This window comes from Anolis sagrei, chromosome X (assembly GCF_037176765.1).
Source record: "Anolis sagrei isolate rAnoSag1 chromosome X, rAnoSag1.mat, whole genome shotgun sequence".
NCBI lineage: Eukaryota > Metazoa > Chordata > Lepidosauria > Squamata > Dactyloidae > Anolis > Anolis sagrei.
This window is the reverse complement of record NC_090034.1, coordinates 93,711,107-93,738,592: the sequence shown is the minus strand read 5'-3', so window position 1 is coordinate 93,738,592 and position 27,486 is coordinate 93,711,107. Positions and strand designations below refer to the sequence as shown.

At 43.3% G+C, this 27,486-nt stretch overlaps 1 protein-coding gene across 1 annotated transcript in view; it reads right to left on the bottom strand.

Annotated features, from left to right (window-relative positions):
* The window catches only part of LOC137094888 (intermediate conductance calcium-activated potassium channel protein 4-like), an 88,997-nt gene extending 72,119 nt beyond the window's left edge, over positions 1–16,878 (bottom strand). Inside the window, exon 1 of the mRNA XM_067460820.1 lies at positions 16,490–16,878. Coding sequence (XP_067316921.1) covers positions 16,490–16,744 — 255 coding nt within the window. The 5' untranslated portion in view covers positions 16,745–16,878. The remainder of the gene's footprint in view (positions 1–16,489) is intronic.
* Positions 16,879–27,486: the final 10,608 nt, after the last annotated feature.

Below are 27,486 nucleotides of genomic sequence, written 5' to 3'. Positions count from 1 at the left end.
TCACACCACTTTAACTGCCATGAGTCAATGCTAAAGAATCATGAGAGCTGTAGTTTTAAATGGCCTTTACCCTACTTTGCCAAAGAGACCTAGTGCTTCACTAAATGACGAATCCTGGGATCCCATAACATTGAGTCATGGATGTTAAAAAGAGTCCCTGGTGGTGCAGTGGGCCAACCCCTTGTGCTGGCAGGACTGAAGACTGACAGGTCGGAGGTTCGGATCCAGGGAGAGCACAGATGAGCTCCCTCTGTCAGCTCCAGCTACCTATGAGGGGATATGAAAGAAGTCTCCCACAAGGATGGTAAAACATCAAAACACCCAGATGTTCCCTAGGCAACGTCCTTTCAGACGGCCAATTCTCTCACACCAAAAGCAACTTGCAGTTTCTCAAGTCGCTACAGACATGGAAAAAACGGAAGTTAAAAACAGTGTCAAATAGCATCAATTCTATGTTATAGGTGCATTGTTGCTGTCTTCTATTTCTCACCCTTGAGAAGTTTTACCTGCTAAGCCTTACAGTCAAAAAGCATAAGAGAAACCATGGCTATATCCAGAGTCTGTGTTCGTGTGTCTTGGTTTTGTTGTGGTTTCTCTGTCCATCTGGCCACCCAACACTGTGGAAGAAATATTTGCATGACTGAGCCTGCTTATACAGCATCATGAGACCGAGTTCTTTCATGAAGGGGGAAATCCGGAGTGTCCAAGAGGAAAGAAAGAACTTGCGCATGCTCTTTCCAGTTTCTGGTCTTACACCGGACCTCTGCTCAGCATTCAAGTGGAAGAAAACAGCAACATGAATGCAAGAAAAAAGATGCAGGACATAAGATCCCAAACCTTTCGGAGCTGTGTATAAAATGTGTATGGATTAAAATAATGAGTTTTTACCCTTGCGGGACTTTAATCCATGAAGCAAAGCCAACCAAACTTTCCTCTTCCACATCAGTCTTAGGCCAGGTTTTATTACGAAGTCAGATCTAATTAGGGTTGTCTGATCTCTTATCCTCTTCTTAAGTGTCAGGGCTTAGTGCAGCATTTCTCAACCTGGATATCAGGACCCCTGTGGGGGGGGGGGTCATGAGGGGGTTTCAGAGGGGTCACCAAAGACCATCAGAAAACATCTTAGGAACCCTTTGGCAGAGAAGGCTGAAGATCTCACTGCCTGTCCTTTTCTTCCTTTTCGGAAACAGACGCAAGGGCAGCTCAACCCATGACGCAAAGTAAGCACTTGCAGTATAGTTGATTTTGCCCAGGGGCGCTCTTGAGGCGCTCTTGGTGGAAAATAGACCTTGACATATGCGAGTTGTAGTTACTGGGATGTATAGTTCACCTACAATCAAAGAGCATTCTGAACTCCACCAATGATGGAACTGAACCACACAGAACTCCCACGATGAACAGAAAATATATATATCAGTGATTGGTTGGGGGGGGGGGGGGCAAAATACTGTTTGCTTACCGTCGAAAATTACCTAGGGCCGCCTCTGAACAGACGGCAAATCCTCTGGCCAAAAGCCCTCCTCCACTGTGATTGGCCACCCTCTCAGCCAGCCTCTCAGCCAAAGGGAGGGCTGTTTCTGAGACTCCAAGCAGGGAAGGAAGAGCAGGCGTGCTCGGCGCATGGCAGTGTGGTACGCATGCACATGCAAGGGAGAGAGTGCGAGGCTGAAGGGAGGCTCGAACCAGTGCGTCCATTCAAGGAATGGGGGTTCTGTGGGAGGTTTGGCCCAATTCTATCATTGGTGGGGTTCAGAATGTTCTTTGGTTGTAGGTGAACTATAAATCCCAGCAACCACAACTCCCAAATGTCAAGGTCTATTTTTCCCCCAGACTCCACCTGCGTTCACATTTGGGCATATTGAGTATCTCTGCCAAGTTTGGTCCAGATTTATCATTGTTTGAGTCCACAATGCTCTCTGGATGTAGGTGAACTACAGCTCCAAAACTTAAGGTCAATGCCCACCAAAACCTTCCAGTATTTCCGGTTGGTCATGGAAGTTCTGTGTGGGAAGTTTGGCCCATTTCTATCATTGGTGGAGTTCAGAATGCTCTCTGATCATAGGTTAACTATAAATCCCAACAACTACAACTCTCAAATGACAAAATCAGTGCCCCCCTCCTCAACCCCAGCAGTATTCAAATTTTGGTGTATCAGGTATTTGTGCCAGTTTGGTCCAGTGAATGAAAATACATCCTGCATATCAGATATTTATATTATAATTCATAACAGTGGCAAGATTACAGTTATGAAGTAGCAACAAAAATAATTTTATGTTGGGGGTTACCACAACATGAGCAACTGGATTGTGTGAACAGGCAAAACTGCCTCTTCACACAATGGATTAAATAAAACTGGGACAGAGGCTGTCCATGCAGTCATGCCCGCCATGTGACCTTGGAGGTGTCTACGGACAACACAGGCTCTTCAGCATAGAAATAGAGGTGAGCACCAACCCCCAGAGTCGGACACGACTGGACTTAATATCAGGGGCAAACCTTTACCTAGAGGTTGGATGCACACACAGACTTCCCAGCAATCTCTATACTGTTTATGAATGATGGGACTTGAAATCCAACATCAAGGAGGCACACAGGTTCTCACCCATGGGTTACTAGTTAGTCATACTGATCAAGGAATTCTAGAAAATTCAAAAAAGAAATCACCACTTCAAGATCTGGCCATAACAGCATATTTTGAGATATGCAACTAATACACATCTCCTGACTTTCAGGAGTGTCTCACTGCTTCATCATTGCTGCTCAGCTATGTTGTGACTTGTCCCTCTGCCCCTTTTACCCACTCCTTAAATAACCAGATTTCCTCTGATTTGAATGGCAATGGCGTCCTTCACCCGGCAGGTCTGTAATTTCAGATGGGGGAGTGAATTGTGATCAATCTTATGGGAGCTGGCAAGTTGGAGCAAGGATTGGTCTGCTATTCTTTTCATGCTCCCTTGAGATATGGGAGATATGCTGGTGGAAAAGGAGACCAACAAGGCTGGACACGCTGAACAACTTACTGGGAAGGGACGATCAGAATATAGGAAAAAATGGCATTCTCATAATCAGAAAAATCTTTATGGGATTTTTGTTCTGTAATCCAAAAAGGAGGCGCCCAGGGTTGCACAGCAGGTTAAAACGCTGATCTGCTGAACTTGCTGATCAAAAGGTTAGCAATTTGAATCTGGAGAGTGGGGTGAGCTCCTGCTGTTAGCCCCAGCTTCTGCCATCCTAGCTGTTCGAAAACATGCAAATGTGAGGTGTCTACGGAAGGTAATGGCACTCCATGCAGTTATGCCGCCCACATGACCTTGGAGGTGTCTACAGACAATGCCAGCTCTTCAGCTTAGAAATGGAGATGAGCACCACTCCCCAGAGTCAGACACTAGAATTAATGTCAGAGGGAAACCTTTACCTTTAATCCAAAAAGGAACTTTCCCTGACTCTGCATTGAAAATACCTTTCCCCCAAAATATTAGTTGGCAATCATTAAAGTTAATTTCCTCTGGAAATTAGCAATAAAGTAGCAAAAATGTAGCAGGCCTTTAGTTGCAGAGGGAAGGGCAATCTTGGCTTGGCTTTGGCATTGCTATCTTTTTTTATTCATTTTTATGAGCTATGTTTAAAACCTACCTTTACTCGAGTGAGCTTTTTACTTTATCCACACAACAAGCGCTCTGGGAAATAGATCAAGTTGAAAGAGAGTGACTTCGCAAGGTCATCTGACATGCTTCCTTCCTCTCAATGGACTTGAACTTGGGTCTCCAAAACCCCAGACCGACTCTCTAATCTACCATGCAATGGCCAATATCCGATATAGTACATACTCTCTAACTGTTCAGATTTGGCAGGGTCAGTACCAATTAATTCTCTGTCATTCCACTTTTTCAGCTGCTTTTAAAATGGCCTGGCTTCTTCCTTCTCATCTTGCTTCTCGCCTTTGTTCTCTGCTTACTTGCTACAAGTCGCTTACCTGGGAAGGAATCCTACCGGAGCATTGCAGCACACCAAAATACCTGGTAGTTACCCTGAACCGTGCTCTGACTTACAAGAAGCACTGCTTGACAATCAAGCAAAAAGTGGGTGCTAGAAATAATATACAAAAGCTGACTGGCACAACCTGGGGATCACAACCAGATACAGTGAAGACACCTGCCCTTGCACTTTGCTACTCTAGTACTGAAAACACATGTCCAGTGTGGAATACATCTCACCACATTAAAACAGTGGATGTGGCTCTTAAAGAGACAAGCCGCAGGATCACAGAATATCTAGGTCCCACACTGCTGGAGAAATTATACTTGTTTAGCTGGTATTGCACCACCTGCCATCCACCAGGAAGTAGCAGCCAATAATGAAAGGACCAAGGCAGTGACATCTCCGGCCCACCCCGTGTTCAGTTATAAGTCAGCATGCTAATGCTTTAAATCAAGAAATAGCTTTCTAAGATCTACAGAGATACTTGCAGGAACACCTCAGCAAGCAAGAATCCAAAAGTGGCAGGCTAAAACCCGGAACCTCATGCATAATGACCTTCTTATAGCAACACCAGAGGTCCTCCAAGTCGCCAGCTACTGGTCAAAGGACATTTAGTATAAGGCCAAGTTTTTAACTTTGTTTGTGTTTTTAAATACATTACAACTGTACCCTCAATTCACTTCTGATATGATAAAAAAAAACTTCAAATACAGATTGAATTCAAAATAAGAAATAGATTTCTAGGGGGGGGGGGGACATATTATTCAAATCTGCAAAAATGAAATCTGCAAATGTGGAGGGCTGAATGTAGTCCAGCGACCTAATCCAGAAGGCCTTACATTCCTAAAAGATTTAGCAACACGTTCTTTGGACTAATTCATGCCAGCTGATCCCAGCCATGTTATCGAAACGGAAGTACTTAAATGGAATTATCAACAGCCTATGAAGTTCTGGATTCAAATTTCCTCCCTGTCAGGAATTCTCACTGGGTGACCTTTGCTAAACCTTTCTTTGTAATTTCAGTTCATCTCTCAGGACAAATAATACTGACAGCAAACCAAGGACAATAGCAATTATCTTGAGTCTAAAAACCCAAATAAACAAACAAATAAATAAATAAATAAATAAACATCTTGGTGTTGTTAGACCTGTTCCTGGGATTATTTGGAGCACTGATACAGAAAATTGCATTGGATGTACTACATCATCTCTGGTTTCATAGATATGGTTATCATGGTTTTCTCTGAGCAAGTAGATGGCAGCCTTGGCAGCCACTTCTCCACAAAAGTCAACAATGACACTGAAATACAACACCACCTGAGCTCTGTGAGTGCAGCATTCTTCCAAATGAAGCAGAGAGTGTTTGAGGATTGGGACATCCATAGAGATACCAAGGTGTTTGTTTATAACGCTATTGTCCTCTCAACCCTGTTATACACCTGCGAAAAGTGGACTGTCTACAGATGTCACACTCAACTCCTGGAACAATTCCATCAGCGTTGCCTCTGAAAAATCCTGCAAATCTCTTGGGAAGACAGGCGGACAAATGTCAGTGTGCTGGAAGAAGCAAAGACCACCAGCACTGAAGCAATGCTTCTACGCCATCGACTCTGCTGGACTGGTCACGTTGTCTGAATGCCCAATCACCATCTCCCAAGGCACTTTGCTTCATGATAATAAAGGTGCAGCCCAATGGTGGTTTTTGGCATTGTGAATCAAACACTGTGCCGGTTCAAAGTCAATTCACATTTTATTTGGGAAACCCTTTATTCTGGGCTCATTCACATTACACCGTTATAGCACTGTGATTCCACATTAACTATCACTGCCACATGCTATGGCATCCTAGAATGTGTAGTTTGTGGGGGCATTCAAGTTCTTTGGTTGAGAATTGTAAATACCTCTCTGTAAACTGCAAAGCCAAGCATCTCACAGGATAGAAGCAGGGCAATAAAAGTGGAATGATCGCGCTGTAGCTAATATCAATCAGCCATCCACATTTGCTGGAGTGAAAGTGAGGAAAATACTTTTTTTGCCAAAAGGAATACCGTATATACTCGAGTATAAACCGAGTTTTTCAGCCCTTTTTAAGGCAGAAAAATCCCCCCTCGGTTTATACTCGAGTCAATGTTATTTATTATTTTACTCTGTTATTATTTTTATTACATTTATTATTTTACTCTGTTATTATTTTTATTACATTTAGTATTTTACTCTATTATTATTATTACATTTCTTATTTTACTTTATTTATTATTGTTATTATTACATTTATTTTACTCTATTATTGTTATTATTGCATTAATTATTTTACTCTATTATTACTGTTATTATTACATTTCCATTATTATACTCTATTATTATTTTACTGACACAAAGACACAGTATGACACAGCAAACGAGATATATATGCTGGATTTTGTATCACAAAATCACAAGTCGAACACTCCCCAAACGTTTAGGACTGTGTGATGTATTTTCAAATGATGTGCGCAGATCCAAGTAAGATGGCCTTTTGCAGCTGACAGATCATGATTTTGTCAAAGTTTATTGTTTCCAAATGCCGACTGACAATATCAATTATCTTGAGTCTAAAAGCATAAATAAATAAATAAATAAATAAATAAGCATATTGGTGTTGTTAGACCTGTTCCTGGGATTATTTGGGGCACTGATACAGAAAATTGCATTGGATGAACTACATCATCTCTGGTTTCATAGATATGGTTAGATATGGCACGGCATAGATATGGCATGGCACCCAGTGTGCCGATGACCACTGGGACCACCTGTACTGGTTTATGCCAGAGCCTTTGTGGTTTGATTTTGAGGTCCCGATAACAAGTGAGTTTTTCCTATTGATTTTCCTCAATGCAACTGTCACTTGGTATGGCAACATCAATAATCCAAGCTTTTCTCTTTTCCACAATTGTGATGTCTGGTGTATTGTGTTCCAAAACTTTGTCGGTTTGGATTCGAAATAATAATCTATTATTAATATTAATATTATTATTATAACATTTATTATTTTACTCTATTATTATTGGAAGGATACGTAAGCACATTTACATTGAAGAAGGTTAGAATAATGATTTAATCAGAGTTGGACCGTCTTATCTTAAATTACAGTTTTATGTATCTTTTCAAAAACATTGAATCTTATTGATGCCTCAATTAATGTCATTTTATTGGTATCTATTTTTATTTGAAATTTACTAATAGCTGCTGTATTTCCCATCCTCGGCTTATACTTGAGTCAATACGGTTTCCCAGGTTTTTTTTTGTGGAAAAATTAGGTGCCTCGGCTTATATTCGGGTCAGCTTACACTCGAGTATATACGGTACATGTCTAGAAATCTGTAAGTTCTCCAACATGAATCTGGAGAGTTATCTAGAACCACTCTGAAGGACCTAGAGAGTTCTAGAAATAATAGTTTAGTTGAATGTGCAAATGATCAAGTCCTCAAAAGTCATCAAACTTTCAAATGTGGAACCCGAACTGAAGTGTGAATGAGACCTCCAATTAAAATGAAAAAGGCACAAAGCCATTGCCGTAAGGAGCACTTGTGAAAACAAGCTCTGCTAACCCAAGTCAAATATTGGAAGTGTCAAAAAGGTGTCGGCAAAAGAATGCATGTGAAGACATTGCTTCCAGGATGACTCAGACAAAAGAGCGCTACAGGACAGTTGACACACCCCACGCCCAGATCCGCCAACGTCTACAAACGGATGGGGAATATTATTCTTTTCCATATTGTGACGTCCTTCCAAAGGCACCAAATCTGTACCTTTCTTGGAAGCAAAGCAGGTTCAGCCTTGGCTAGTGCTTGAATGGGAAACCGCCAACGAATGCCAGGTGCTATAAGTGATTATTTCAGAGGAAGGAACCACTTTTCAGGATTCTAAGAAAGTGCTATCAAATTCATAGGACTTGAAGGCACATACATATCCTCACGTATATACTTAATCTGTTCCTAGGTTCTGTGCCACTCCCTAGTAAAACGATGCCCCTTCTATGTCTCTTGGGAAGATGCTTTTAATAGTGTGCATAGACAGACCTGCACATGTGCATACATGCTATCACATTCCAATGAGCTGTTTTTCTTCCATCTCTTCTTTCCCTCCTCCTTATCAAGACAGATCAGGATTGGAATCGTGGTCCTCCAGATATTTTTGGACTGCAACTCCCAGCAACCCTAACCGTCACAGCCAAGGGCAAGGAAAGCTAGGAGTGGCAGTCTGAACATGACTATAAAGTCTCAAAATGCACACCCCTGAGCGAGAAGATAAACAGTGAGTTGCATTCAGGGCCATTGTGAGTCACAGTCATTCTATTAGAGCAGTGTTTCTCAACCTTCCTAATGGCGCAACCCCTTAATACAGTTCCTCATGTTGTGCTGACCCCCAAGCATAACATTATTTTCGTTGCTACTTCATAACTGTAATTTTGCTACCGTTATGAATTGTAATGTAAATATCTGATATAGGGTGTATTTTCATTCAAAGGAGCAAATTTGGCACAAATACGCAATACGCCCAAATTTGACTATTGGTGGGGTGGGAGGGGGGGATTGATTTTGTCATTGGGAGTTGTAGTTGCCATAGATTTATAGTTCACCTGCATTCAAAGAGCATTCTGAACTCCACCAATGATGGAATTTAAACAAACTTGGCACACAGAACTCCCATAAACAACAGAAAATACAGCAAGGGTTTTGTGGGCAATGACTTTGAGTTCTGGAGTTGTGGTTCACTTACATTCAGAGTGCACTGTAGACTCAGACAATGGGTTGTTGTAAGTTTTTCGGGCTGTATGGCCATGTTCTAGAAGCATTCTCTCCTGACGTTTTGCCCGCATCTGTGGCAAGCATCCTCATAACCTCCAAGGATGCTTCCTACAGATGCAAGCGAAATGTCAGGAGGGAATACTTCTAGAACATAGCCATACAGCCCGAAAATCCTACAACAACCCAGTGATTCTAGTCATGAAAGCCTTTGACAATAGACTCAAAAAGTTTGATGAAGAGTTTGATGCGCATTGACCTTGAGTTGTGGAGTTGTAGTTCACCTACATCCAGAGCACTGTGGAATCACACAATGATGGACTAAACTTGACACGAATACTCAATATGCCGAAATGTGAACACAGGTGGAGTTTGGGGAAAACAGACCTTGACTTTTGTTAGTTGTAGTTGCTGGGATTTATAGTTGTGGCCCCGGTGGCACAGTGGGTTAAATCCTTGTGTCGGCAGGACCGACAGTCATAGGTTCAAATCTGTGGAGAGCACGGATGCCCAAATTTGAATACTGGTGGGGTTTGGAAGTGGGATTGATTTTGTCATTTGGGAGTTGTAGTTGCTGGGATTTATAGTTCACCTACAATCAAGGAATCCCTTGAACCCCACCAATAGAATTGGGCCAAACTTCCCACACAGAGCCCCCATGACCAACAGAAAATACTGTGTTTTCTGATGGTCTTTCGCAACACCTCTGACACCCTCTCACTAGGGGTCCCGGCCCCCAGGTTGGGAAACACTGTATTAAAGGCTGTGTTTTGAGAATAAGGGGAGGGGGGGGGCTGTAGCTCCTATTCATTTGGAAAAGCAGATTTTGAATGTTGAGGCAGAGCAAACTACTGAAGAGTACATTAAGGTAAAATACAGCAGAAATATTAAACTTTTAGCAATGCCTGGGTGTATTCAAGCAAAGATAATATGTGATAATACAAATATACAAGGGCAACCACGTCTTTGAGGCATAACATCAATCTTCTGGTAAAACACATCAACCCATGAATGAGAGACAATTTTGATGACTAAGTCAGGAAATCCACATATCATCCTTGCCCATCTACCACGAGCTACATAATATGCTGTTTAGCGTGGGAAAATTATTTTAGTGCAAGGACCATTCCACAATAGACTATGTGTATATTGCACTGTAAAATTAATGTATTTTGATAACACTGTAACTTCCATAGTTCTGTACAAATCCTGGGATTTGTAGTTTGGTGAGGCACTCTTTGGCGGAGAAGATGAGAAACCCTGTAAAACTATAATGCAGATTATTTTTTGCACTTTGAACTCAGTTTGCAATCACTGAAGTAAACTGAGGAGAGCCATAGATTTATAAAGTTGGTAGATATCATGTGCACCACCTAGTTCAACCCCCTGCCATGCAGTAAAAGCACAATCAAACCACCCCTGACAGATGGCCATACAGCCTCTGTTTAAAAGCCTCCAAGTAAGAAGCTTCCACTACACTCTGAGGCAGAAAGCTCCACTTCTGAACAGCTCTTAAAGTCAGGAAGTTCTTCCTAATATTCAAATGGAATCTCCTTTCCTATAATTTGAACCCATTGCTTCTCTGAACCCGGATCCAAACCAAGGAACATGAAAGGCATTGGATAAGTCAGCCATTGCACAGCACCTGATGAACTAATTCGGACACAGCATTTTATCTGAAAACACAGAAATGTTGGACCACTTTAACAACCACCATGTCAGACTACACAGAAAAGCCGCTGAAATCTACAAGCATGTGGACAATTTCAACAGAAAGGAGGAAACCATGAAAATGAACAAAGTCTGGCGATCAGTATTAAGAAATTCTAAAATCAGCATGGTAAATAAAGAGGAACACTCCAACATCAGGGGAATTCCAGACAGGAAACAATCAGGGCTAGATAAAAACTCCCAATAAAGGATTCCCCCAGGCTGCAACCAGCCAGGCTTTGAAGCTGCAATGCCATTTAATGCTAATCAAGGTGGCCAATTGCAGCATTTACATTTGCCTCAAGCAGACAAGAGTTCTTTCTCCCATTCTGGATATTATTCCACAGATATATATACCTCACTTGCCTAGTTTCTAGCAGACCTCACAACCTGGATGCCTGCCGTAGATGTGGGCGAAACGTCAGGAAAGAATGCTTTTGGAATATGGCCATACAGCTCATAAAACTCACAGCAACTCAACCTTAAATCTGTTTGGAAACTTTTTTTTGCACCAGAAATTTGAGAAACCACTAGTTGGCTCATTCCTTCTTACAGGACCACTCCAGATCCAGAAATTGGAAGTCTAGCTAGCCAGTACCTGCATAGTTATCCAGCGTCTGAAGGCATTTCTGCTAAGCCAAATCCATGGACAATGCTTCATGAATCATCCATGATAGACCAGGACTAGGTAAGGGGAATTGTTTTGGACAACAACTTCCAGAATCCTGGGCTGGTTGCGGAATACTTAGAGCTGCAGTTCAAAAACCCCTAACTTTTTCCAACTGTGCAAGTTGGCATCTACATTGGATAACGCCCTTCCTACGGACATTAGACTGGCACCATCTCTCATGGCATTCCGAAAAAAGTTGAAGACCTGGATGTTTGTGCAGGCGTTCGAGTAATCTAGTGCAATATGGGTAATTGAACATAGGAATGGAACAATGGACGACGAACCTGGACTACGCTTTGATGATGAGACGATTGGGTTGGTTATTGTAATAATTGTTTAGTGTAATTGCTTGTTGTTTATTAAGTGGATAATGTGTTAAGTGGTCAATTGTTATATGTGCATTGAATTATTGCTGTTTTTATTGGGTGTAAACCGCTGTGAGTCGCCTTCGAGCTGAGAACAGCGGTATATAAGCAAAGTAAATAAATAAATAAATAAATTTTTAAAAAATGGTTTTGCAGTGATGATACTCTTAGAATCATAGAATCATAGAGTTGGAAGAGACTACATGGGCCATCCAGTCCAACCCCCTGCCAAGAAGCAGGAGGCCATTCAGCCTCTGTTTACAAGCTTCCAAAGAAGGAGCCTCCACCACACTCCGGGGCAGAGAGTTCCACTGCTGAACGGCTCTCACAGTCCTTCCTCATGATCAGATGGAATTTCCTTTCTTGTAGTTTCACACACACACACTGGATCATCTAGGATAGTGTTTCTCAACCTTCCTAATTCCATGACCCCTTAATACAGTTCCTCATGTTGTGGTGACCCCCCCAACCATAACATTATTTTCATTGCTTCTTCATAACTATAATTTTGCTACTGTTATGAATCACAATGTAAATATCTGATATGCAGGATGTATTTGTATTCATTCAACCAAATTTGGCACAAATACCCAATGTGCCCAAATTTGAATACTGGTGGGGTTGGGGGTGTGTGATTTTGTTATTTGGGAGATGTAGTTGCTGGGATTTATAGTTAACCTACAATCAAAGAGCATTCTGAACTCCACCAATGATGGAATTGAACCAAATTTGGCACTCGGAAGTCTCATGACCAACAGAAAATACCGGAAGGGTTTGGTGGGCACTGATTTTGAGTTCTGGAGTTGTAGTTCACCTACATCCATAAAGCACTGTGGACTCAAACAATGATGCTTCTGGACCAAACTTGGCACGGATACTCAATATGCCCAAATGTGAACACTGGTGGAGTTTGGGGGAAAAAATAGACCTTGACATTTGGGAATTGTAGTTGCTGGGATTTATAGTTCACATACACTCAAAGAGCATTCTGAACCTCACCAATGCTGGAATTGAACCGAACTTGGTATACAGAACCCCCATGACCAACAGGAAATACTGATGGTCTTTGGCGACCCCTTTGAAACCCCCTGGCGACCCCCCCCCCCAGGGTTCCCGACCCCCAGGTTGAGAAACTCTGATCTAAGAAATGGTCTCTCTCAAAGAACAGCACTGTGGCTTTTAAACAAATTGATGAGTAAGCTGCCATGAAACACCTATCCCCACTATCCATTTTAACTTATCCATTTTTAAAGCCATGTAGGCATGCGGCCATCACAACTTTCTGGGGCGAGGAGATGCAGAACTTGTTTAATCTTGACATTCGTCCGCTACAGTTTTAGCATACTCATCCACTTAGATTTGTATAGAAAGGGAGCCCTTTTTGGAGGAAGAGCCCAAGACTGGAAAACACACTTATTCATGTAATTTTAATGTGTATTTATTTGGGGTCTTGTCTTTTATTGAGACAGCTTGGAGGACTGAAAATAACAATATAAAAGTTTGCCTTCCTTTCTAGCAATGTGTGGTAGCAATTTTGGTTTGGAAAAAGTAAACTACTTCTTACTTCCTTCCAGTTCCCATGCAAGGCACCTATTTTGAGAGGAGCACCTGGTGGCGCAATGGGTTAAACCCTTGTGCTGGCAGGACTGCTGACTGGCAAATCAGTGGTTCAAATCCAGGGAGAATGGGATGAGCTCCCTCTGTCAGCTCCAGTTCCCCATGAGAGTACCTCCCACAAGGATGGTAAATATCAAACATCCAGGTATCTCTTAGGCAATGTCTTTGCAGACGGCCAATTCTCTCACATCAGAAGCGACTTGCAGTTTCTCAAGTCGCTCCTGACACACACACAAAAAAAACAATAAAAAACAATCAGAAGATGCAATAACATTTCCAAACAGCAACAATATAATCAAGACAGACCAGTACTAAAAAGAAAACATGATATAGAACTCATAAAGCAAAATGCCTACTTAAGCAACATGTAGCAGTACACAGTGGGTAGCATAATGAGTGATCATTTCAAAGCTTGGGTACAACCACTGAAAAGACTTTTTCCTGAAACGTGGAGCAGGGCCACTTTGACCAGGGACCACTTTGACCAGGTACCACTTGACCAGGGACCACTTCACCAAGGACCACTTTGACTGGGGACCACTTTGACCAAGAACAACTTGACCAGGGACCACTCTAACCAGGGACCACTTGACCAGGGACCACTTTGACCAGTGACCCCTTTGACCAGGCACCACTTTGTCCAGGGACCACTTGACCAGGCACCACTTAACGAGGGACCACTTTGACCAGATACCACTCTAACCAGGGACAACTTGACCATGGACCACTTTGACCAGGGTCCACTTAACCAAGGACCACTTGAACAGTGACCACTTTGACCAGGGACCACTTTGACCAGGGGCCACTTTGACCAGGGTCCACTTTGACCAGGAAGCACTCTGACAAGGGACCACCCTGCAACATTAGTACAAAAAAAGGTTGTGAATCAGGTTTTGGTCAACTTTAGATTCGGTTTGGTGATTTGGGGCACTGATTCAGAAAATTGCATTGAATAGACCACATCAGCTCTAGTTCACATACAGAACATATGCCATCCAGTAGTCACCATCTGCTCGACCACAGAAAACAATATGTAATAAGGTTCAGCACTATAGGAGGGCTTTGCAACACCCGTTGCTCCAGTTGCAATGATGTAGTAATGGTAGTGCTGTGGACCATATTTTAGTTCTTGCAGACCACTGGTAGACTATGGACTACAGGTTGGGAACCACTGCTCGAAAGGAAACTGATCTGGAGCAACAACCTGCCTCAGTATAGGAATAGAGAGACTGAGGATGTCATCTTTGGACTACAACTGCCAGCAATTGCCTGGCTGCGAATTGTCATCCAGAAGGCCACTGTCCGAAACTCGGCACTGAGTAAAGAGGAAGCTAGAAGTTGGCAAAAGGAAGACATTGCCCTCCCTGAACAATTCTGCATGAAGTTTCAACTTGAGTCTTCACATTTCTAAGAATTGCAATCACTTAACATTTCAACAGAGTATTTATTTATTTATTTTGTCCATTTGTACCCCGTCTTTCTCACCCTTGAGGAGGGACTCAGGGTGGCTTCACCACAGGCACTCATTCAGTGCCATCCACATTCATAAAAATTCATTTAAAACAATCCATTAAACCAGGGGTCCTCAAACTATGGCCCACGGGCCACATGTGGCCCACCAGGGACATTTATCTGGCCTGCCGGGTGTGGAGAAGGGTGAGTCCCCCACCTCTCCAAGAAGCACTGGACCTCATCAAGCAAGCGAAGGAGGAAAATTTCTGCCATCTCCACACAACTCAAAATCTTTTAGCGGAAAAACCATCTTTGGCAACGCTTATGTCTGTGAACAGACATTTTCCAGAAAGCAACATCTGAAATCTCCAACCAGATCTAGACTAACTGGTGCACACTTGCATCACTTGTTACCTGTATGAACGTGTCTCCCCTTATGAACCAGCGAGGACTCTAAGATCGTCTGGGGAGGCCCTGCTCTTGGTCCTGCCTTCATCTCAAGTACGTTTGGCAGGGACACGAGACAGGGCCTTCTCAGTGGCGGCCCCTCAGCTATGGAACACCCTCCCTAGGGAAATTAGATCTGCTCCCTCCCTCTTAACGTTTCGGAGGCAAGTTAAAATGTGGCTGTTTGAGCAAGCATTTACAAATGCAGAGTAGCTAATATAGGAAATTGAACGATTTGACAATGGAACTGGACAATGCTTGATAATAATGAGACGCTAATGATGTTGTTTTTATTGCTTTTGTGGTGTTTTATATTGCTTAATGTTTTAATCTGTATTATGTTTTTATATGTACTGATTTGTTGGAAACTGCCTTGAGTGGCCGATTGGCTGAGAAAGGCGGTATACAAATACAGTAAATAAATAAATAATAAATTATGACTAGCAGTGACAAATATGGAAACTGGACATTGACCATCTCATTAGCCAAAAGCAGGCCAATAGTTCCCATTGAAATATTGGTAGTTTGTTGATTTAACTTTACTTGTTCTTCATTTTAAATATTGTATTTGTTCTTGAAGCTAGGGATGACAGCGGAAGCTTACGTTGCTCCCCGGATTCAAATCTGCGGCCTTTTGGTCAAAAAGCTCAGCAGCTCAGCGGTTCAACCTACTGCACCCCTTGAGTCTTATCCTCAATTGTTGCCTCTATTGTTCAAATGCTTGGTCCCATAACCAGGTTTTGAATTCCTTTCTAAAGGACAGGAGTGGGGTAGCCAATCTGATATCACTGGGGAAAGAGTTCCACAGGTGAGGGGCCACCACTGAGAAGGCCCTGTCTCTCATCCCCACCAGTTGCGTTTGCGATGGTGGTGGGATCGAGAGCAGGGCCTCTCCAGCTGATCTTAAACTTTATAATGGTTCGTAACGGGAGATACGTTCGGATAGGTAATCCGAGTAGCAGTAGTTACAAACTGAGGCAAAGTGACCCAGAGAAGGAGAAAAGTGGAAATGGAAAAGTGTTTGAATTGTTAGTTTTCCATGTCCCACTCTCTGCAACAAAAGGAAGTTCAAAACTGAAAAGAAAATGTCATGTGGGGGGAATAGAAGATCTTGGGATCCCTCAAAATGGCAAGTTCACACACTTTACATTAGGTATGGGCCAAATTGGGCCCTCCAGGTGCTTTGGAGTCCAACTCCCATCATTCCTAACAGCCTCAGGCCCCTTCCTTTTCCCCCTCAGCCGCTAAGAGGCTGTTAGGAATGATGGGAGTTGGACTCCAAAGCACCTGGAGGGCCCAATTTGGCCCATACCTGCCTTAAAGTCATCATGAGTGTGAAAACACTTTGCCAGCTGGTCATGGAAGCGAAATAGACTGAGCCTTGCTTAGTGCTTGGTTGGAAGGCCACCACTGAGCCCCAAGTGAGGAAGCATCAGGCCAAAGCCCACCTGAGGGCCGGGACTCACCTGGCAGCGCCCAAACCAGGCCAGTTCGGTGTGCAGGACCACGAGGGCCAGTCCCAGGAGCGCCGTGCCCAGCGCCCACCCGGCCAGCTGCCGCTCTTCTCCCAGGAGGACCTTCCTGCCTCGGAGGCGCCGCAGGTTCTCTCCTGGCTCCCTCGGGATGGGCAGCGCCGTCCTCTCGGCCCCCGGCCCGGCCAAGCCCCCCGCCAAGGCCCCCAATTCCTCGTCCTCCGGGGGCGCCTTGCCCGGCTGCATCATCTCCTGGGCGCCGCAGGGAGGAGGGGGGCGCTTGGGCCCCGGGCTGGGAAGGCAAGGGCTGAAGACCCCCTGCGCCGCCCCCCATCCCTGCCGCTTCAGCAGCCAGCAAGCGGCCAGCGCGGAGGAGGAGGAAAGGAAAGAAGAGGGAGAGAAGAAGAAGATAAGGAAAGGTGGAAATAAAAGGAAGGAAGGAAGGAAGGAAGGAAGGAAGGAAGGAAGGAAGGAAGGAAGGAAGGAAGGAAGGGAGAGATGAAAGAAGGAAGAAGAAAATGAAGAAAGGATGGAAAGAAAAGGAAGGAAGGAAGGAGAGGGAGAGATGGAAGAAAGAGAGGAGAGAGAGAGCAGAAGAAAATACAAAAAGGGTGGAAAGAAAAGGAAGGAAGGAAGGAGAGAAGGAAGAGAAGGAAGAGAAGGGTGGAAAGGAAGGAAGGAAGGAAGGAAAGGGTGGAAAGGAAGGAAGGAAGGAGAAGGAGAGAAGGAAGGAGGAGAAAAAAGAGGGAAGACAATGAAGAAATGATGGAAAGATAAGGAAGGAAGGGAAAGAGAGGAGAGAAAGGAGAAGATAAGAAAAGAATGGAAGGAAGGAAGGTGAAAGAGAGAGAGGAAGAGGAGAGAGAAAAGGATGGAAAGGGAAGAAGATGGAGAGAAGGAAGGAAGAGAAAGATAAATAGAAAAAATAAGGAAAGAATGGAAAGAAAAGGAAGGAAGGAAGGAAGGAAGGAAAGAGGGAAAGGGAGAAAAAGTAAGAGAGAGAAAAAGAAAAAGATGGAAATAAAAGGAAGAAGAAAAGAGAAAGAAGGAAGAGCAATAGTAAGAGAGAGAGAGAAGGAAAGGAAAAAGGAAAGGATAGGAAAAAGAACAAGAAGGAAGAACAAGAAGGAAGGGAAAGCGAGATAGAAAGAGAGAAAAGGAAAATGGAAGGGCTGAAGTAAGGGAAATAGAAGAAACGAAAGAAAATGGGAGAAAAGGATTGGAAGGAAGGAAGTACAGAAGGAAGGGAAAGAGAGAGAGAGATAGAAAAAGAAGGAAAGAACGAAAAATGGAAGGAAGGAAGGGCAGGAGAAAGGGATGGAGAAAGAAAAAATGAGAGAGAAAGAAGGGGGAAAGAAAAGAGAGGAAGGAAAGAGCAGGAAGGATGGAAGGAAGGGAAAGAAAGAGAGAGAGTAAAGGAAAGAAAGGAAAAAGGAAGGAAGGAAAGAAGGACAGAAGGAAGGGAAAGCGAGAGAGAAGGAAAGAAGGAAAAGAGAGAGAGAAGGAAGGAAGAGAAAGGAAAAGAAAAAGAAAGAGAAAGGGAAAGGATGGAAAGTGCAACGGAGCTATCAAGGAGAGGAGAAAAAGTGCAAAGGAACTCGGGGCACCCAGCCGCCGGGTGGCACCTGCTAAGAAAAAGAAAGCAAGCAAGTTCCAAAGCGCTCTTAAGGCGAGTTGATCACCGGCCAGGCAGGCATAGGCAGGCAGCCCCTCCCGCGGGTAAGGAAGGCAGCCCCAAGTGGCCGGGAGAGAAGGAGGGAGCCAGACCCGCGCGGGACGGAGCTGAGCCGGGAATGGGCCCAGGAGGGCGACCCAGAGGAGGGACCCGAGGAGGCGCGCCTGCCTCCTCCTCGCCTTCCCTCCTTGGTTGCTCAGGCCGGGAGGCTTCGTCACGGGGCAGGGAAGGGCGGGGAGGGGCGGGGGCTCCGCAGGAAGGCCGGACGGATCGCTGGAGATCAGACTTTGTTGTATGGCCACGTTCCAGAAGCATTCTCTCCTGACGTTTCGCCTGCATCTATGGCAGGCATCCTCCGAGGTTGTGAGGTCTGTTGGAAACTAGGAAAATGGGGTTTTGTATATCTGCGGAGTGTCCAGGGTGGGAGAAAGAACACTTGCCTGTTGGAACTAGGTGTGAATGTCGCAATTGGCCACCTTGATTAGCATTTCATGGGCTGAAAAGTTTTAGGTGTGGCTTGTTACTGCCTGGCGAATTCCTTTGTTGAGAGGTGATTAGCTGTCCCTGATTGTTTCTTGTCTGGAGTTCCCCTGTGTTTGAGTGTTGTTCTTTACTTACTGTTATAACTTTAGAGTTTTTTAATACTGGTCAGGGCTGTAGCAGGGGAGGGGGATGTTGTGTTAGGGGTTTATTTATTTATTTACTACACTTTTATCCCGCCCTTTTCAGCCCAAAGGCAACTCAAGGCGACGTACAGACTGGCAATAATTACACTGTTCTACAAATTTTCAGTTTTTCTCAGTTGCGGAAACGAAATGTGCAGTTTCTTAATAAATCTAACATGCTGAATTCAAATATAATAATTAAATGTGTTAATTGGCTCTGGTGTTTATGCAACAGCTATTTCAATTTTCTCCACAATAGGTAATTCGTTAATATTATGATAATGCGCCTAACCTTACTGCATGTATATAAACCGTGAATATTTACTAAATTTTAGTCAAATTATATTGCCAATAGTTTATACATGAGAAATATTTATTTAATTAGTCTATTGTTTATGTTTGTGCAGCAAGAAACTGTATTAGTAGGCTTAATGCAGTTGAAAAGTCTGAAAGTTTAAATGTTGCTTTAATCATGACTTTAGTTTATATCCTGTTTGCATCTCTTGACTTTTCTTTTGTATTCAAGGAAAGGATTGTCTCTTACAATGCTCCAGCAGTAGTCTGACAGCATTGACGGAGTCCATTTACCTTGATATCTTTTTTCCATAGTGCTTTATTTACACACGTGCGAGCCATAACTACAGTAAAAAGAACAATGTAAAACGATGTTTAACGATACTGTCTCAGTCTTCAACTGACTGACCCTCACCGTTCAAAAGTCTGGCCTTATAGAGGGCTTTCTGGCTTTTGCACACGGCACTAATACTGCGTCATCAAACTTTCTAGAATATTCTAGAATTTTCCATAGTGTAAGTCGCAACATGCATTTTTTCAACCATACGTGATCACGTGATTGTTTATATCATAAAAACTAGAGCCAATATACATTTTTAAATGTCATTTTTGTTTTCAGCACCCCAAAATCATAAAAGAACAACTATTTTCAGGCCCACAACTTTTTCTCCGTTGAACAGTGTTAGATGCCAAATACACATAAATACATCATTTAAAAACAGGTTAAATCACATAATAAAGTTCATATAAAAACAATTTAAAACTATTTAAAAATCAATGTATTGTCGAAGGCTTTTCATGACCGGAATCACTGGGTTGTTGTAGGTTTTTTCGGGCTATAGGGCCATGTTCTAGAGGCATTCTCTCCTGACGTTTCGCCGGCCTCTATGGCAAGCATCCTCAGAGGTAGTGAGGTCACTGGGTTGTCGTAGCTTTTTTCGGGCTATATGGCCATGTTCTATGTGAGGTCACTACCTCTGAGGATGCTTGCCATAGATGCAGGCAAAACGTCAGGAGAGAATGCCTCTAGAACATGGCCATAAACAGTTCAGGGCCAGCCTGCCTTTGTGATCGCATTTCCCCCTATGAACTTGTGCAATCCCTTCAATCTTTGGGGGAGGCCCTCTTCTCACTCCCGCCTCCGTCACAAGTGTGGCTTGTGGGGAAGAGGGAGAGGGCCTTCTCCGTGGTGGCCCCTCCACTCTGGAATTCAATCCCCAGGGAGATTTGGCAAGCACCCTGGCCACCTTTAGGAAAAGTTTAAAAACTTGGCTTTTCCAGTGTGCTTTTGAAGAATGAATAATTAATTCCCACGTCAGGTCCCGTCTCAGTGTCAATTGGTTTTCTGATGCACTTTATTCCATCCCTCAGTAAAGAATAACCTCACCCGAGTCTCTCTCTAAATACAGCACTTTACTTATCTACCTCACCCATGGGTTTAAACATTTTAACTCCTTGCACTTGGTCCAGCTTGCCCTCATCTAAATTCTTGTATTTTTATACTCTATTTTATTGTGTTATTGTTATTATCTTATTGATTTGTTATGTTATTGTACAAGCATTTTTACTTGATGCTGTCATGTGTCTTGTATGTATTTTATTTTATTTTAATTGTTTGAGCTTGGCCCCATGTTAGCTGCCTAAAGTCCCCTTAGGGAGATGGAGGCAGGGTACAAATAAAGTTGTTGTTGTTATTGTTGTTGTTGTTGTTGTTGTTGTTGTTATTATTATTATTCCTAACAGCTCAGCCCCCTTCTTTCCCCCCCTCAGCTGCTTAAGCTTTATTTATTTATTTATTTATTTATTTTCCAAGCTGTGTATCTGAGTAAGACATGTATAGGGTTATACTGTAAGTCTCATCGGATCTTTTACCATTCTGGGGGTGTGTGAATCACTGTTTTGGGCAAGTCTGTACTTTGGAAAGAGAACTACGAGGGGTATTTTTAAAGTAAGGTCCGTTTTGTTGTAGACACTAGTAGTTCACGTGCATACCGCAACAAGCACATGTGTCATGTACCGGCATGCCTTGGGAACAACTGTGCTCAGTTTCCGCTCTGTAGCTAACCTGTACAGTTCTGTTCTGTGGTTTAAAAATGTTTAAGACTATCAACTCACCCTCCGCATGTGAGGTTCGCTCAGTGATACGGTTTTTGTCAGCAAGGAACCTGCCTGCTGCAGAAATTCATCGACAGATTTGTGAAGTGTACGGTGATACTGTTATGAGTGAAAGCAAAGTGCGTAAGTGGGTACAACAAATTCAAAGATGGCCATGACAACGTCCATGATGAGGATCGCTCCGGTCGCCCTTCTTTGATTACAGACGATTTGGTTCAGAACAGGCGGCAAGTTTTTATGAAGAGGGTATTTTAAAATTGGTTCAGAGGTATGATAAGTGTTTGAACAAACTTGGCAACATATCGAAAAATAGAGTGAAGTATGTACTTTCCGAAAATAAATTTACTTTTTTGAAATAAACTTTCATTGTGTACTTATGTTCCAACTGACCTTACTTAAAAAAATACCCCTCGTATATACAACGGGGACTCATACAAAGAGAATGCAGGCAACCTGAAGATTGCACAGTGTTTACTATCCTGGTGGAGGCCACTGACAAACCCACACTTCTGTACATTTGTCAAATGACTTTACTCCCATCAGACTGCAACATCCATTAGCCCCAGCCAGCAAGAATAACAGGGAATGCAATCAGATACAAAGGTTTAAATATTTTGGGGGCTGCACGCTTCAGAAATTCCCCAGCATAGGCAATCTGGCTGGGATTTGCAGCTTTAAAAAGGGGAATTATCTGGAAATTTGTTGTTACAGTGAGTTAAAGCGCTGAGCTGCTGAACTTGTTGACCAAAAGGTCACAGGTTCGAATCCGGGGAGCAGGGTGAGCTCCCACTGTTAGCCTCAGCTTCTGCCAACCTAGCAGTTTGAAAACATTTAAATATTCCAGTCTATCCCAGCCAGGCCTGTAGCCAGGATTTTGATTCGGGGGGGGGGGGGGGGGGGGGCTGAGTCTGAGTGAGAGAGGATCTACCCTGGCAAACCTTTTGTATCATTATCCCAATACCCCCATGCATATGGGATATATTGAGCATGGTTATCAGAGCATGATATGAATAAACATAACAGTTTAAATAATGTACCAGTAAGGCCTTCTCGCGGAACACCCTGAGAAGCCCCTCAAGCCCCCCTCCCCCTGGCTACATGCCTGGTCCCAGCCAGAGTCTCCTTCATTGTCTAATCAAAGAAGGAATAAGAGAAAAGGTGAGAGTGCCTCTGAGAATGCACAGAGATCCTCCTACTCTATCACTGAATGAATATGATAATTGTTTGATATCATTCCACTTTTAAAATAAAATGAAATATGCTTTATTCTTGCATACAAAATGAAAGAAATTGCCTTTTTTGTGGCCCTCCAATTGTGGTCGGACTGTATCTCCCAGCATCACTGCCAATCCTGGGATTTGCAGTCCAGCAACATCTGGAAAGCAATGCATGCCCAAGCTAGGGTCGTTTTTTTCTTCTAAAAGCATCGGAGATCATGACCATCCCCACATCTTATAGAAGCCAAAGAGGCAAATCAATTATGCATTGACTGAATAGGTATTTTCTTTTCCTTGGTCTGACTCTCTGCCAATTGCTTTCTTAAGACGACTCCATGCAGTTCTACTATTCTGAGGAAGGGAGACCAGGGACTGCTTTTATTAAGGGCAAGGCGCCCAGGAACTAAAAGCATAGCCTTGAGTCTCGCCATCAGAGATATGATTGTAGAGTGGCCAAAGCAGCAAAGAAAAGCCAGGCTTGTTTCATTCCCTTCCTCGGTCTCTTTCCCCTTTCCCCTCCCATCCCTGTTGACGCCACCAGGTACAGTAACTCTTGGTGTCACCTCCATGGATCTCTTCCTGTACTAGGTCATGACATAATGTTGTAGCTGAAATTCCTATATATATATATATATATATATATATATATATATATATATCAGCAGCTACAAAAAGAAACAGCAGCAACAAAACCAACAGTGCATGCTTGTAGTGCTTGAAGACAACCACACATGATTCGAAGCATCATTGTAACTGTGTAACACTGACTGTCCTGACCAGTGCGCATGTGCATTAGAAGGTCCAAAAAGTAATTTAGCACCATCTTTAGCCTTGTATATATATTGATAAAGGTAAAGGGTAAAGGTTGTCCCCTGACATTACGTCCAGACATGTCTGAGACTTTGGGGTGTGGTGCTCATCTCCATTTCTAAGCCAAAGAGCCGGCATTATCCATAGACACCTCCAAGGTCATGTGGCCGGCATGACTGCATGCAGCGCCGTTACCTTCCCACTGGAGCAGTACCTATTGATCTAGTCACATTTGCATGTTTTGAACTGCTAGGTTGGCAGAAGCTAGGGCTGACAGCGGAAGCTCACGTCGCTCCCTGAAATCGAACCTGCGACCTTTCAATCAACAAGCTCAGCAGCTCAGCACTTTAATCCACTGCGCCACCGGGGCCTCCAGATATATTGATAGAGTAGGCTTATGGAAAAATGTATATTAGGCTTATGAAAAATAATTTTGTGGTGATGTTTAAATACCGGAATATTTTCTATTTAAAAAAAATAACAACATTAGCATAGTGTCTAGATCTAGGGAAGTAATGCTACCCCTCTATTCCACTTTGGTTAGACCACACTTGGAATATTGTGTCCAATTCTGGGCACCACAATTCAAGAGAGATATTGACAGGCTGAAATGTGTCCAGAGGAGGGCAACTAAAGTGATCAAGGGTTTGGAGAACAAGCCCTATGAGGAGCGGCTTAAGGAGCTGGGCATGTTTAGCCTGAAGAAGGGAAGGCTGAGAGGAGATATGATAGCCATGTATAAATATGTGAGAGGAAGCCACAAGGAGGAGGGAGCAACTTTGTTTTCTGCTTCCCTGGAGACTAGGATGCGAAACAATGGCTTCAAACTACAAGAGAGGAGATTCCATCTGAACATGAGGAAGAACTTCCTGACTGTGAGAGCCGTTCAGCAGTGGAACTCTCTGCCCTGGAGTGTGGTGGAGGCTCCTTCTTTGGAAGCTTTTAAACAGAGGCTGGATGGCCATCTGTCAGGGGTGATTTGAAAGCAATATTACTGCTTCTTGGCAGGGGGTTGGACTGGATGGCCCATGAGGTCTCTTTCAACTCTTTAATTCTATGATTCTATAATTCTATGAACACTGCACAAAGATTGTATTGACAGTCATTTTGGCATCACCAGAGCACGTAATACACACCTTAAGTCACTGTTTTCTCAGCTTTCCTAATGCCGTGACCCCTTAATGCAATTCCTCATGTTGTAGTGACCCCCAACCATAAAAGTATTTTTGTTGCCACTTCGTAACTGTAATTTTGCTACTGTTATGAGTCGTAATGCAAATATCCGAAGTGCAGGATGCTTTTCATTGACTGGACCAAATTTGGCATAAATACACAGCATACCAACATTTGAATACTGGTGGGGATGGTGGGGGGATTGATTTTGTGATTTGGGAGTTGTAGTTGATGGAATGTATAGTTCACCTACAAACAAAGAGCATTCTGAACCCCACCAATGATGGATTTGAACCAAACTTGGTACACAAGACTCCCATGACCAACACAAAATACTGGAAGGGGTTGTTGGGCATTGACCTTGAGTTTTGGAGTTGTAGTTCACCTACAATCAAAGAACATTCTGAGCCCCACCAAAGATAGAATTGTGCCAAACTTCCCACACAGAACCCCCAACCCTTGAAGGGACTCACTGGTGGCTTCCCTCCAGCCTCACACGCTCTCCCTCGCCTACACATGCAAACAACGCTGCCATGCTTCAGGGACACTTGCTCTCCCCTCCCCAGTTGGAGTCTCAGAAGCAGCCCACCCATTCGCTGAGAGGCCAGCTGAGAGGCCAGCCAATCACAGCAGGAGGAGGGCTTTTGCTGGGAGGATTCACCATCTGTTTCCAAAAAGGAAGAGAAGGACAGGCAGAGAGATCTTCAGCCTTCTCTGCCAAAGGGGTTCCTAAGATCATCAGAAATATATGTTTCCTGGTGGTCTTTGGCAACCCCTCTGAAACCCCCTCGCGATGTCCTCAGGGGTCCTGATCAAAAAGATTGCATTTTGCATTTAACCAGCATTGGGTAATTTTAGGGCTGAAAAAAGCCCTCTCAAAATATGCTTGGGGGCTTCTAAGAGTGCTTTAGGAACTACTGAGGCCTGCAACAAAATATTGGGAGGGGTACATGGAAGCAGTGTGCTTCACTTTCCCCACTTATGTCCTATATGATACTGCTGAAATGAAGAACGGTTGGGGCTCTTTAGAAAGGATTTCTGTACGGAAGGATTGTAAACTCTGATCGGTTTTGGCAGGCAAAACTAATCCTTGGACTAAGTAGAATAACAAAAGCTCTTTTGTTGGCACCTTAATATCTAACCGTTGTTGCTGCTTCTACTGCTTTTCATTATTTTTGCCATCCACTACAGGTCTTTTTGCTCAATGTTTCAATATGCCTCTGATGGAATATGCTATGGTTCATGGAAGGTTAGGCAATAATATCATCTTAATGATACTGCCAGAGAACCAGCATATTTTGGGTATGTGTGTGTCAGGAGTGACTTGAGAAACTGTACGTTGCTTCTGATGTGAGAGAATTGGCCATCTGAAAGGACGTTGCCCAGGGGACACCCAGATGTTTTACCATCCTGTGGAGCAGTGGTTCTCAACCTTCCTAATGCTGCGACCCCTTAGTACATGTTCTCACCTTGTGGTGACCCCCAACCATAACATTATTTTCATTGCTACTTCTTTAATTTTGCTACTGTTATGAATTGTAATATAAATATCTGATATGTAGGATGCATTTTCATTCACTGGACCAAATCTGGCACAAATACCTGATACGCCCAAATTTGAATACTGGTGGGGTTGGAAGGGATTGATTTTGTTATTTGGGAATGTTGGAGTTGCTGGGATTTATAGTTCACCAAAAATCAAAGAGCCTTTTGAACTCCACCAATGATGGAATTGAATCAAACTTGGCACACAGAATTCCCATGGCCAAGAGAAACACTGGGAGAGTCTGGTGGACACCGAACCTGTGTTTTTGGAGTTGTAGTTCACCTACATCCATAGAACACTGTGGACTCAAACAGTGATGGATCTGGATCAAACTTGGCGTGGATAATCAATATGTCCAAATGTGAACACTGGTAGAGTTTGGAGAAAATGGACCTTGCCATTTGGGAGTTGTAGTTGCTGGGATTCATAGTTCACCCACAATGAAATATCATTCTAAACCCCACCAATGATAGAATTGGACCAAACTTCCCACGCAGAACACCCATGACAAAGAGAAAATACTATGTTTTCTGATGGTCTTTGGTGACCCCTCTGACACCCCCTCGCGACCCCCACAGGGGTCCCGACCCCCAGGTTGAGAACCACTGCTGTGGAGGCTTCTCTCATGTCCTGCATGGGAAGCGGGAGCTGACAGACTGGAGCTCACCCCACTTCCTGGATTCGAACTGTTGACCTTTCGGTCAGCAGTCCTGCCGGCACAAGTGTTTAACCCATTGTGCTACCAGTATGGTGTGGTGCATTTGGACCGGGGTTCAAATTCACACTCAGCCATTAAATCCACTTACTGATATTGGTCAAGTCAAACTCTCTTGGGGTGCATCTACACTAGAAATAATGGAGTTTGACACCGCTTTAACTTCCATGGTTCAATGCTATATCTCTCTTTCACACCATACAGTTACAAGATTTTATGCTACTTTAACTATGTCTCCATCCAATGGAATCCTAGTATTAGTAATCCCATGTGGAATACCAGAAAACTCTAATGTCTCAACAAACTACAAATCCCAGAAATTCACGGTAAGTAGCTGTTTTAGTTAAAGTGGAACCACAAAGCTATAATTATACAGAGACGTTATAATCTAGCAACATTAGTGAGAACCATGAATCCCATCCCTAACGGTGCCATAACTCTAATCTTAACACTGCATTTGACTGCTGTTTTGTGTTGTTGTGTGCCTTCAAGTCATTACGTTCTTCCTCAACCTTTCTAATTCTGCAACCCATTAATATAGTTCCTCATATTGTGATGACCCCCAACCATAAAATTATTACCATTGCTACTTCATAACTGTAATTTTGCTACTGTTATGAATTGTAATGTAAATATCTGTTATGCAGGATGTATTTTCATTCACTGGACAAAATTTGGCACAAATATCCAATATGCCCAAATTTGGATACTGGTGGTGTTGGGGGAGAGGGATTGATTTTGTCATTTGGGAGTTGTGGTTGCTGGGATTTATAGTTCACCC